At 58.5% G+C, this 12,756-nt stretch overlaps 4 protein-coding genes across 4 annotated transcripts in view; all 4 read right to left on the reverse strand.

Annotated features, from left to right (window-relative positions):
• Positions 1 to 1,057, reverse strand: part of ENSA (endosulfine alpha) — a gene marked incomplete at its 5' end in the record, with an annotated part of 3,128 nt that extends 2,071 nt beyond the window's left edge. The window contains one exon of the mRNA XM_082073223.1: positions 1,042 to 1,057. Within this exon, the coding sequence (XP_081929349.1) occupies positions 1,042 to 1,057 (16 nt within the window). The remainder of the gene's footprint in view (positions 1 to 1,041) is intronic.
• LOC309450454 (H/ACA ribonucleoprotein complex subunit 3-like) lies at positions 1,008 to 2,800 on the reverse strand. The gene is made up of 3 exons (XM_082073316.1): positions 2,402 to 2,800; positions 1,951 to 2,317; positions 1,008 to 1,186 (listed from the first exon to the last, which is right to left on the reverse strand). Exons 1-2 carry the CDS (start codon positions 2,453 to 2,455, stop codon positions 2,177 to 2,179), a joined length of 195 nt encoding a protein of 64 aa, XP_081929442.1. The 5' UTR covers positions 2,456 to 2,800; the 3' UTR covers positions 1,008 to 1,186; positions 1,951 to 2,176.
• Positions 2,801 to 4,555: 1,755 nt separating this feature from the next.
• Positions 4,556 to 8,646, reverse strand: LOC309450355 (induced myeloid leukemia cell differentiation protein Mcl-1 homolog). Its single transcript, XM_082073174.1, has 3 exons — positions 7,964 to 8,646; positions 6,079 to 6,326; positions 4,556 to 5,365 (listed from the first exon to the last, which is right to left on the reverse strand). Exons 1-3 carry the CDS (start codon positions 8,568 to 8,570, stop codon positions 5,249 to 5,251), a joined length of 972 nt encoding a protein of 323 aa, XP_081929300.1. The 5' UTR covers positions 8,571 to 8,646; the 3' UTR covers positions 4,556 to 5,248.
• Positions 8,647 to 10,430: 1,784 nt separating this feature from the next.
• LOC309450322 (alpha-endosulfine) lies at positions 10,431 to 12,633 on the reverse strand. The gene is made up of 3 exons (XM_082073124.1): positions 12,473 to 12,633; positions 11,941 to 12,066; positions 10,431 to 11,298 (listed from the first exon to the last, which is right to left on the reverse strand). The coding sequence occupies exons 1-3, from the start codon at positions 12,527 to 12,529 to the stop codon at positions 11,149 to 11,151; spliced, it is 333 nt and encodes a 110-aa protein (XP_081929250.1). The 5' UTR covers positions 12,530 to 12,633; the 3' UTR covers positions 10,431 to 11,148.
• Between the last annotated feature and the right edge of the window lie 123 nt (positions 12,634 to 12,756).

Genomic DNA, 12,756 nt, shown 5'->3' on the forward strand with positions numbered 1-12,756 from the left:
AGCTGTCCCAGGCCATCGCCGCGCTCTGCGCCTCCCCCTGGCGCGACCCCGCGGCTGCTGCTCCCAGGGGGGCCCCGCGCGCCGCCGCTGCTTCGACTCGTCCTACCTGGCTCAGGTGACACTGGGGGCGGCCGTGCCCCCCCCGCCCCCCGGACTCGACCCCTGAGCCCCCCCGGGGACACGGGGACAATAAAGGTGCTTTGGTGTCAACCCCAAGTGTCTCGGTGTCTCCAACTGTGCTCAGTTTCCCCGGCCTCAGTGTCCCCACAGTGTGAGTGTCCCCGTGGTTTGGGGGGGGAGGCCCTTGTACCTCAGTTTCCCCATTTTGGGGGCATCCCGCATCCTCAGTGTCCCCATAATGTGTGTGGGGGGTGTCCCCTCAGTGTCCCCATTGTCTTTGGGCCCTTGTGCCTCAGTTTCCCCGTGGGGGGGGTTCCCCTGGTTCTCAGGGTCCCCCCCGGGGCCCACCGGGTGTGTCGGTGTTTGCGGTGCCGGGTGTGACCGGTGACACGTCCTGTTTGGACAGTGGGTGCGCCCAGGGGACCCAGGCGTCCGGGCGGGGCGGGGGGGGACATGCGGCCACACGTCACCCCCGGGGTGTCCCCATGGCCCTCATAACAACCCCCCAATAAAGGCACCGTGGGGTGGGTGGCAGCATTTTGGGGTGAATTCCGGGGCGTTTGGGACTTGGCCCGAGGAGGCGTCAGGACGGGCTGGAGCAGAAACGGGTTATTGGTGAACTGGGAGCAAACTGGGAACACAAGGGTCATACTGGGAGCAAGCTGGGAGCAAACTGGGATCAAACTGGGATCATACTGGGAGCAAACTGGGAGCAAACTGGGAGCAAACTGGGGCCATAAAAATCCCAATAAACACTTACAAACTCACAATAATCAACATTTCTGTGACTCTGGCGGCCCCTTCGGCTCGTTAAGGAACTAACAAGTGGTTTAATTTGGCCGATATGTGTTTTTGGGCATTTCTTCCCCGTTCGGACGAACCGAAGCGCAACGAGCCGTCACGGGGGCGGCGCAGACTCACCAGAGCAGCCGCTCATTCACCTTCCTGCGATAAACCGGGCGGGCGGGTTAATGAGTTAATTACTGAACACGTAATTACCGCCGGCTGGAGTTAATGATGATTTACAGGTTGGGCTTGTGGAAACAAACCCGGAGGAGGGAGAAACCTGTGAAAACACAAACACCTGGTAAGTGGAAACTGGACAAAGGCCGAGGAGTCACTGATATCAAATTAATGAGATTAATATAATAATAGTAACATACACAGTCACGTTAACACGTGTTGCTGCAGATCCTGCATTTAATAGTAATATATATTCTATTTTATATTAATAACATAATAAAATAGAATAATATATCAATAACAGAATAATACAATAATTTTAGTATTCTGTGTTATTAATTATATGATTTAATTATAATGTAATAAGGGAATATTAATACACATTAACATGCTAAAACACATTACTACATACTAATATACATTAACACACATTAATACATATTAATACATACTAATATACACTAATACATATTAATACATATTAATACATACTAATATATACTAATACATATTAATGCACATTAATACAAACGCACTTTAATACATATTAATACTAATAAACATTAATATATATTGATGCTTATAAAAGACATCGATACTCGCTAATACACATTAATACAAACCCGAGTTTGGGGCAAAAATCCGGCACTTTGGGAGAAAATCAGCGATGGTGTGAGGGGAGAAACTGACCCTCCGGGGAGAAAACTGGCACCTCGGGGCAGAACGCGGGGTGTCCCGGTTCGGGCTGGAATCCGGAGGTTTTGGGTCAGGTGTTTCCCTCCCACTTTTCCCCTCAGTTTAGGGTGAAATCCCGCGGTCCCGGGGCCGCGCAGCGGAAAGGGCGGGAACGGCCGTTGCCATCGTTACCTTGGGGAGGGGGGGCGCCCGTCGCCCGCGTGACGTCACGCCGTGGCCACGCCCCGCCTCGCGGTAAGGGGTACGGTTATGAGGTGGGGCGTGGTTTGCGGTGAGGGGCGTGGCTTGGGGAAGGGGCGTGGCCAAGGGGGCCCTCACACAGCACGCGGAGCCGTTTCCGTTTCAATCGGTTTTTATTCCACGCGCGGTTCCGGTGCGGGGGTCACGGGCTCGTCCCTCAGAGGAGCGGCCGCGGCTGCTGGGTGGGCAGGACGCCGAACCGCCGCTTCAGGGCCAGGCGGTGCCGGGAGTACTTGTCGTCGGGGGAGAAGCGGGCCGGGTGCGCCGAGCGGGTGGGCTGCCCCGCCGGGGACACCTTCTGCGGGAGGGAAGGGACTGGTGAGGCGGCGCCGAGCCCTCCCGGAGCCCCCCCGGAGCCCCCCCAGCCCGGTTCCCCCGCTACCTTGAGGGTGTAGACGCGCTCCCCGCGCTCATCCGTGTAGCACTGCAGGAACATGGCGGCGCTGAGCACCACGGGAGCGGCGGGGCCGCGCGGCACCACGGGAAGGGGCGGGGAAGGGGAGGGGCTATGGAGGGGGCGTGGTCAAATGAGATGCTGCGGGGAGGGGGCGTGGGGAAATGTAGTCGGGGGAAAGGAGGGGACCCAGGCGGCCGGGCCCCAGTCTCGAAGTGTTTTAGCGGCTCCTGGTGGGTCCCGGCCGCCGGGGTCCTCGGGCAGCGGCCCCGCCCCGTGGGCTCCGGACTTTGCCCCCGGCCGCCTGGGCCCCTGTGCCGGGATGGACGCGCTGGGGTGAGCGGCTGGATGTGGGGATCGGGGGGTCGGACTGGGCGACCGGGGGCTCACGCCTTTAAACCCCGCTTCCTAAGCCCCGCCCCTGCCTCTTAACCCCGCCCCTTGTCCCTTGCCCCCGCCCCTACCTCCTAACCCCCACCCCCTGCCTCTAAACCCCGCCCCTTATCTCCGAGCTACGCCCCTCTAGCCCCGCCCCCAATAGAGGGCCCTAAAGCCCCGGATGTGACTCGGGGAACCCGTCGCTGGGACAAAATGGCCGCCGGACGGGGGTGGGGGGGATATGGGGCATTGTGGGAAGGAGGGACCGCGGGATGCGGCGGCTGCTCCGCAGAAGGAAAAATGGGAAAAAAACTCAATATACACAGAAAAATGTGAGAAAAATCCACCGATTTGCACAGAAAGTGTGGGGAGCGCAGAAAAGTGGGGCAACGGGCACCAGAGTGTCACTGCGGCCCCTCCCGGCAGGACGCGGCCGCTCTGGCACCGAGTCCTCCGGCAGCTCCACGGTTCGGAGCACAAAGTTGGGGTGGGCGGCGGAACCAGAGCGGCGCAGGCATCGCTGCGACCCCGCGAGGCGCTCTGCCCTCTGCTTCGCGTCTTGGTATCCCACAGTCCTCCGGGGGGGGACTCCTGTCCCCCAACCCCTCCTGTGCCTCCCAAAACACGCCCGAACCCCCCCCCACCTCAGTCACCCCAAAGCGGGAGGGGGTTGGGCCGCCCCGGACGCCTGGGTTCCTGGAAAGGGCTCACGTGACTTCCCCATGTGCTATTAACAGCGCCTGTTGCTGGGCAGAGTTCGGGGGGGCCGGGCCGGGACACCCCGGGTGACCCCCCCACACCGCGGGGGCCGCTGAAGCCTCTTGGGTTCATTTTTAACATTTTCAGGGGTTTATATTTTGGGTTATTTGGTTTTTCCCCCCCCACGCAGGGGATTTTCCACATTTGCATGTGCCCCCCCCGCAGCTTCCACCCCCATCCCATGGGCAGACAGGGGGGGGGCAGCACCCAAATCAACCCCCACACCCCTTTCCAATGCGGCTCAGACCCCAAACCCGCCCCCCACAACCTGTGTGTCCCCCCCCCCCCCTTAAAGCAGCTTCATTTTAATTTCTTCCTTCCCCCCCCGTTTTTTATTTACGCAAAAAGAATTCGGGGAAGTGGAAATTCTGCGAACGGGAGGAAGAGGAAGCGCCGGGTTATCGGCCCCGCCAGGCGGGGGTGGGGACGGGGGGGCGGCGGCTCCAGGAAGCACCAGCACCCCAAAACATTTTGCATATTTGCTCAAAGAGCTCAAAAGAGCCCGTAAAACACAACCCAAAATCCATGGCTTTATGCCAAAAAACGGCGTGGAAAATTCACATCTGCACGGGCAAAAACAGCCCCTGAAAACTCGGCGTTAAAAATAAAAATTATCATTAAAAATAATTTAAAAAATATTAAAAAAAGACAAACGCAGCAAGGAAAATAAAACACAACCAAAAAACTCTCACCTTACACCAAAATGTCTTGCAATATTAATGTGTGCGTGGTGCAAAACGGTCCAAAAAAAGTAAAAAGAATTTAAAATATATATAAGTATAAAAGTAAATAGTATATAAGTATATTAAATATATATATTTACTTTTATACTTATATACAAGTATAAAGGTAAAAAAAATATATATATATTAAATAAACACCCCCACAGAAAAAAACCCAAACCACACACGCACAAAAACCCCCCAAAGCAACCCAAAAACCTGGCGAAAAGACCCAATCTCGGCGGCCCCCGCCAAAAAGCACCACCCGAAATCCCGAGCCGAGTGCACTGAGAACAACACGAGATTTATTGAGCAGACCCGCGGCCGTGGGGCCGCGAGCGGCCGCGCCGGAGCCACCGCGCCGGGGACGGGCCCCCGCGATGCGCCGGCTCCGCGCTGTGTCGCTCCGGAGTCAGAAAACTTCCAGCTCCGGAACGTTTTACATTCAAATCTCGGCTTCCTGGGGTCAAAACGCCGGGAAGGGGAGGAAGCGGCAACTTCCCGCCGCCAAAGGGCTAAAATATCCAAAAATAATGAAAATCAAGAGAAATAGCGGCTGCTGGCAGCAAGCGGTGGGGACAACGAGGCGCCACCCGCGTGGCGCACGAGGCTTCGCCACCCAAAGCGCTTCCACATTCACAGCTCCTCCTTTTTTGTGGTGTTCGCTCTGTAAAAAGTCCGTGTTTTACAGATTTATGGGTATTTACAGGTTCTCTCGCCTTCTGCTCTGAAAAAAGCCGCGAATTTTGGCGGAAAACACCATTTCCAGCGAATCAACGCTCCTGGAGGCTCCGGCGCCGGGTGCTCCCGCCCGCGCTCCTGTTCCGTCCTCGTCCTCTCCACGGGAGCGGAATATCCAATTTTTTCCGCTTTTCCCCCCAAAACGATATAAATCCTCGTGGGTCCAAGCCGGAGGGCGCCGGGGGCGCCGGGGTCTCTGTTGAGCCCGGCTCTGTTAGGCCGGAGCGGGCGGCGCTCAGCGGATCATGTAGGCCAGGCTGGCGCCCAGGCCGGCCACGCCGGCAAACGCCATCAGCACGTTGCGCACGCTGCCCTCCAGGTCCTCCACGCGGAAAAAGTCCACAAACCCTTCCTGGGGGGGAAATGGGGGTTATTTCCTCACCGTGAAGGTTTTTTCCACGGCGGAGGCGACACCAGCATTGAGAAAAGTCAGGATTAACCCAGTTTGGGGACTAAACCACTTAGATTTTTGGTTAAAAGCGCTTCAGGCCACTCGTTGCATTTCTGCAGCAGAGGCGGCAGCGCTGAAAACAGTCAGGATTAACCCAATTTGGGGACTAAACCACTTATTTTTTTGGTTAAAAGCGCTTCAGCCCCCTTGTTGCATTTCTGCAGCAGAGGCGGCAGCGCTGAAAACAGTCAGGATTAACCCAATTTGGGGACTAAACCACTTTTTAGGGGGTAAAGCCGCTTCAGGCCACTTGTTGCTTTTCCACGGCAGAGGCGGCAGCACTGAAAAAACTCAGGATTAACCCAGTTTGGGGACTAAAATACTCTTTTTTTGGTTAAAAGTGCTTCAGGCTGCTTGTTGTGTTTCTATGGTGGAGGCGACAGCGCTGAAGCAGCACTGAGAAAGCTCAGGATTAACTCAGTTTGGGGACTAAACCACTTTTGGTTAAAACCACTCCCGTTGCCAGGCGCCCCGGGAACAGCCCAGGCCCAGCTGGACGTTTCGGCCGCAGTTTTAAGCGGTGACTCATTTCTGCTTCACCCGCACACGTGGTTGTCACGGAAATAAGGACCAAAAGCACCAAGCGGTGGTTGCGCAAGGCGCCGCGGACTCACCCAGCCGCCCTGGCTCGTCAGCCACTCCCGCTTGGACGAGACGAGCGCGTCGGTGAGGATGGCGGCCAGCGCGCCGATGCTGCGCTCCTGCCCGATGCTCTTGAGGTGCTTGGCCACGAAGGCGCCGAAGGAGATGAGGGTGACGACGCGGCCCCAGTTGGTCACCCCGTCGCTGAACATGTGCGCGGCCACCTCGCACACCGCCCGCAGGTCCTCCTCGCGCTGGATCTGCAGCTTGCGCAGCATCCCTGCAAAACGCGCCGCGTTAGGACCCGAAAAGCCCTCGCAATTTAACGCCTGCAAGCAGCAAATTCACAATTAAGCGACAGTGACACACAAGGACCTTTTGGAGTGGGATCTGCTCCTGCTCACCGGGCCAGACTCAAACGACCCATCCTGCCCCTCAACTCCAAATCCAGGCGGGTACCTGGTCATTTCATTAATTCCGTGACATAATTCCCCGGGGTTGACCCGCAGTGCCCCCTTGTGAATAAGCAAATAAGACTTTTCTGAAAGCGAAAGGTGTCGCTTGGGGGTTTTTTGGTTCGAATGAAGAGGAAACCTTGGCGGAGCTGGTTCCTCTTCAGCACGACGAGCGCGGCCGGGAGTTCGGTGACCGAACCCGCAGCCTCCGGCGTCAGCGAAGGGGACGAGGAGGAAACTCACACCCTTTGCCTCAAAAATAATCAAATAAAAGAAAGGACCATCCTCCCGTGAGCAGGAAGGGACTCGCCACAGGGCACCACCCCAACGGCTGCAAAGCAGCTCAGGGTGACACGAAACCAGGTCAAAAATGATCGAGTCAGAGAGGAGTTTGGGTTGAAGGGTGTTTAAAGCTCATCCCGTGGGCAGGGACCTCTGGGCTGGGATTTCACCACCCTCAGCATCGAAAACTGACAAACACACTCAGTTCTCACTTCAAACCCCCCCCGGGACACCCGCTCACACAAGCCCAAGGCTTCGAGTTTCACGGCTACTCCAGGACTCATCAAAAGCGGGTGAAATACATGAAAACAGCCGCAACTCGAGCCCGCCTGGAAAATTCCTCCCCCAGAAACTCGTTCCGCCCAAGCCAGGGGTGTGAGGAGTTTAAATTCCTGAGCTAATTAATGTTGGGGCCGTGGGGAGGAACCGGGTTTAATCTGTAACCTGATTATCTCCCCCGCGCACACGTTGCCAGCGGGTTTTTTTCCACCTCCTCCCCACCGAGCAAAGTTCAGTTTCGTTTTGAATCACTTCTCAGCTGGGGCGTCGAGTCCCTCAAAACCAGGGGCCACATCCCGGCCGAGGCCTCGGGGGTCCCTCCCGCTCCCCAGTTTGCTGGGGGGGTCCCCCACCCCCCAGAACCGGCCCCCAAAGGAGGGGAAGGGAGAGGACCAGGACCTATAATTCAGCCCCACCCTGGGAACAGAGGAGACATTGGTCTACAATTTGACCCCATATCGAGAAGGGGGGAACCAGGATCTATAACTGGTCCCCAAAAGAGCAGAAGAGAGGGGACCAGGGTCTATAATCTGCCTCAAAAGGAGGGAAAGGGGCAGGACCAGAGTCTAGAACTGGACCCTATATTGGGAAAAGACAGGACCAAGGTCTATAACTTGACCTCACATTGGGAAGGGAGGGGCCCAGGGCGTATAATTCAACCCCACAAGGGGAAGGGGCAGGACATGGGTCTATAATTCGACCCCACAAGGGAAAGGAGCAGGGCCAGGTTCTATAACTTGACCCCACACTGAGAAGGGACAGGACCCAGGGTCTATAATCCGCCTCAAAGCAAGGGAGAAAACAAGACCATGGGCAGAACTCAACCCCACCGAGAAGGGATGGAAGCAGTGCCTGAACTGCCCCCCAGGAGGGGAAGGGGGTCCCGCCGCCGCCAACCCACCCTGGAAGGCGAGCTCGTGCTTCTGCAGGACGCCGTCCCCGAGTCTCCTCAGCGTGTCCAGCGCTTTGTCCATCACCGCGTCGCCCGAGCCGCCGGGCCGCCCGGGCCCGCACAGCAGCCCCGGAAAAAGCTTCTTCTTGACGCCGGGCTCGGCCTCCCCCGCTGCTTCCCGCAGGTAGCGGCTGATGAGCTCCAGCGAGTCCTGCCGCAGCGCGTCGGGCGGCTCCGGCGGTCCCGGCGGGGTCCCGGGCAGCGAGTCCCCCGCGGGGCCGCGCTCGGCATCGGGCTCGCAGCCGTCCAGCTCTTCTTCGGGGCTCCATCGCGCCGCGCCGCAGCCAATCAGCGAGCGGGGGGCCGCGCCGCGGCCAATCCAGGAGTGGGGGGCTGCGCTGCAGCCAATCAACGAGCTGGGTACCTTAGGGCGAGCGGCGGTGGTCCAGACCCCCGGGGAGCCAATCAGAGCCCGCGGTCTCTCAGCGGCGGGCGCCGCGGCGGAGGCCGGCGGGGCCGCGCTGCCCCCCGGGGCCGCGGGAGCCATGGCCGGGCCGCCGCCGACCCCGCAGCACAGGTTGAAGCCGATCACCGCGTTCCGCTTCGCGGCGAACATGGCGGCTCAGCTTACATCGGTGCTGACGAGCCCGGGCGGGGAGCGGCGCGGCCGCTTATATGGCGCTGACGCAGAGGCGGGGCGGGGGAAGGTTGCGCCGGTTCCGCTTCCGCTTCCGCCCCACCCGCTTCCGGCCCCGCCCTGACCAGGGAGCAGCGGGGGGGAAGGAGGGGGCGCCTTCCCTTCCGCGGCGTTTTGGGGTGAAAAAGGGGAGAAAAAGGCCATTCTGCGGCCCCACGGCACCGACCCCCGCTCCTCCCCCGGCGGGTGCCCCGGGGGGACCGTGTTCGGCTCCGGGGGCAGAGCAGCCACAGAATGACCGAGGATGGGACGGCCCTGGGGGAGAGCTGGGGTGTCCAGCTGGAGAAGAGAAGCGCCCGGAGACCTTATTGTGGCCTTTCTGGGCTTAAAAGCTGGGGACAGGCTTTTGAGTGGGTGACAGGACAAGGGGCGATGGTTTTAAACTAAAGGAGGGGAGACTCTGGCTGGATATAAGGAAATTGTTTATAATGAGGGTACAAATCTGGCCCAGGTTCCCACCCGTGGAGACGCCCCCGGCTGGATGAGCAGCCTGAGCTGGGGCAGAATGTTGGAAATCAGGAATAGTGGGTGCTGGACCAGGCTGCCAGGGCAGCGCTGGAGCCGCCGCCCCTGAGGGGCTGGAATGAGGCTCTCAGAGCCATGTTTAGTGCTGGTACTACCCGCTAAACTCGATTTTAAAGCTCTTTTCCAACCCCAGCGACTCTGATCCCCGCGGGGCGCAGCGGGGACACGAGGAGCTGCCAGCGCCAGCTCTGGGACAGACACCGCAGCACCCCCGGCGTCCCCGCCGAGCTGCACGGAGCACCGGGCACGGCCCCAAATTTTGCAGGAAACAGAAACTCCCCCCCCCTAAAAAACCCCCTTTGTGTGCTGCCAGGACAGCGCATTCCTGGGCTGGGTTTGCTCGGCACAAACAAACCGGCGCATTCTTGGCACGGCGCTGGGACAGCGTGTCCCTGCGAAACTCACACGTGTTCCCCCCCCCAAAAAGAAGCTTTGAGGGGTTTGTTTGCACAATGGCCTGTCCTGTGACGTCATCGGCGGGACAACGGTGACGTCATGGGGCTGAAAAGCCACCGGGATGGGGATGGAGATGGGCACGGGGGGGTTGTTTGGAGGGTAAAAGGGTAAAACCCCTACATCGCCCCCCCCCAAATCCACACGTGGCCTGGGGGATGGTCCCCACACACCCCGTGGCCCCCCAAAAATACCCCAGACCCCCCAAAGAAACACCCCAAATCCCCAAAAAAAGCCCCACACCCCAAAAAAAAACCACCACGGAGTCCCCCCCAAACATCTTACACCCCCAAAGAAACACCCCAGACTGCCTCGAAACACCCCGAATCCCCCCAAAAACACCCCACACTGACACAATCACCCCACACCCCCCACAAAACATCCAACCCCCCAAAAACACCTCCAAACCCCCCAAATATCTCACACCCCCAAAGAAACACCCCAACCCCCCTAAAACACCCTATAGCCCCCAAAAACACACCTGACACACCCCAAAAAGCACCTGACACACCCCCAAGGACACCCCGGAGCCCCAGGTACCCCCCTCAGCCCCACCGTCCTGGTTTTATTTCAAAGCGTCACCCCCCCGCACAGGGAAATAACGCGGCGCCGCGGAAGCGTCACCGTCGCTTCCCCCCCTTCCCCCGCAAAGACGTCTTTGGTATTTCCGGCAAAACGGGGAGGGAGGAAACAAAATGTGGTTCAAAAGTCATTCCCACCCCTCCCAGCAACGCCCGTTTGTGTTCGTCACCGTGTCCTCAAAAACAACAAATAAAGGCAAAGAGCGTTGGAGAAGAGAGATGAACATGTAAAAAAATTATAGCTCTATTTTTATAGATCTGATCCGTAGCTATTTACAGACGGCAGAGCGCCGGGGGGGCTGGAGGGGACGCTCGTGGGGACAATGACACCCACAACCCGCCTCAGTTTCCCCTGATGCAAATCCTGAGGAGGGGGGGAAAGAAAAAAGACCCCAAAACATCCACTCACCCACACGACTTATTTTTGCCTTAAAAAGTGGGCGGTTTAGCAAGGCCGGGCTCAAATTTTGGGGGGTTTTAAAAATTAATTTCAGCCCTAGAATGATGAAAATGCAACAAGAATAAAGGAGGCAAAAAAACCCCAATAAATGAGTCGAAGGTGGGGGCGCCTGACACCGTCACGAAGGTTTTGTCACCACCGAGGGGACACTAAACCGTCCCCAGAGCCGCGCGCCGCGCCCCACGTTTGTATTCTCATCGCTAAGCTCCCAGTCGCACCTTTTCACCCATCGAAAACTCGTCCCGGTGCCCACCGCGCCGTCCCCTCCTCCCCGCGGCGCCGCTAACGAGCTCCCAATAATTAATCGGCGAACGGACGCGCCGGGAGGAGCATCCCGAGCAAATCCGCCCCTCGCTCGTTCGCTGTCAGAACTCAAATGGTTATGTGGGTTGTGGTGCTCCCGGCCCCGGGTGCAGTGAAGTTCAATCCGTTTAGCCAGAAAGTGAAATAAAATAGGAGCAAAGTACCGCGGCGCGGGCTACCCGGCCAGCTTGCTGGTGACCAGGGAGGATTTCCGCTGCGGCAGGTCCTGCGGGGTGGGGATGTGGTCGCCCGTCACGCTCGGGAGCTGCTTGTTCTTCATCTTGGCCTTGGCCATGTTGTAGTCGCCGGAATCGAAGTATTTTTGCTGGGAAAAAAGAGGAATTTGGGGTTATTTTGAACGCGGAGATGAGGTTCCCAGGGACACGGTTAGTTGAGTTATGATTGGACTCCATGATCTAAAAGCTCTTTGCCAAGCCAAACTATTCTACAGTTTGAGGACTTTATGATCTTGACATCCTGACAAGCCCAAATCCCCAAAAAAAGCCCCACACCCCAAAAAAACCCACCCCAGAGTCCCCCCAAACTACCCCCAAAACATCTTACACCCCCAAAGAAACACCCCACACCTCCCCAAAAACACCCCAGACTGCCCCAAAACACCCCGAATCCCCCCAAAAACACCCCACACTGCCACAATCACCCCACACCCCCCAAGAAACATCCAACCCCCTCGTGTCACCCCGGGATTCACCCCCTCAGGTCACCCCTGAACCCCAAATTTCGGGGCAGGATCCATCAAGTAAAACTGCCCCAAAAAAACACAGTTTTGGGGTTCTTTTTGGCCCCAAAAGAGCCCAGCCCGGGGGTTCAAGAGGCATTTTGGGGCTGGCGGATCTGGGGGTGATGCCCCACTGATGAGGACGCAGATGAGCCACAGCTGGAAAAATTAACTGTTAATTTCTCCCTTTCTGCAGCTTTTCCGTGAGGAGATAACTCGCTGATTTACCCCTTTCTGCAGCCTCTTCATGAGGAAATCGGAGCCGCCGGGTTTCTGGCCCAGGTTGGGGTATTTGGCTTTGAGCTTCGCCTCCTCCGCCCGCTCGGGGGGCACCGGCTCCTTCTCCGGCGTGTCCTGGCAATTGTCATCAACATTCATTACTATTAGAAACACCTGCCCGCCCCAAACCCACAGATTTTTACCCCAAATACCTGGGGAAACGGTACCTGGGCCTGTGCCCGCCCCAGCGCTCCCCAGGGCCCCCAGCCCCGTCCCGGTCACCCCGGTCACCCCGGTCACCCCGTCCCAGCGCGTCCCACAGGCCCCCACACACCCCCCCACGCCGCCATGGAGACGCAACTATCCCACCAGCCCTCCCGGAAATCCAACCCCCACCAGCCCCACAGCCAATGAGAGATCAGCCCTCATCAGAAGGACAACAGACGCAACCAATCCGCGCACGGGGCTGTGAAGAGCGACGTGTAGCACAACCAATGGGAGCGGCCCGGGCTCGACCCCCGTCCCCCCCCGGGTTCCTCACCTGTTTCTCCTGCTCGGTCTCCTCCGCGCGGGCGCCGGTACCGAGAGGAGCCGCCATGGCGGGGGTTGGCGGGAGCCTCCGCGTTCCCTCCGCTCCGCCCGGCCCCGCTCTCCGCTCCAAAATGGCCACCGCCGCCCCCTAACGCCTCAGCAGCCTGACGGACAGGCGCACTACCCAATAGGCACAGGGAGGCGGTCGCGGTGACGTCACACTTGACCAATCATCGCCCGCCGGGGGGTGGGAGGAGTTGGAACCGCCAATGGGAAGTGAGGCAGCGCAATGTG

Source organism: Streptopelia decaocto (assembly GCF_964273445.1).
Source record: "Streptopelia decaocto genome assembly, chromosome: 26".
Taxonomy (NCBI): Eukaryota; Metazoa; Chordata; class Aves; order Columbiformes; family Columbidae; genus Streptopelia; species Streptopelia decaocto.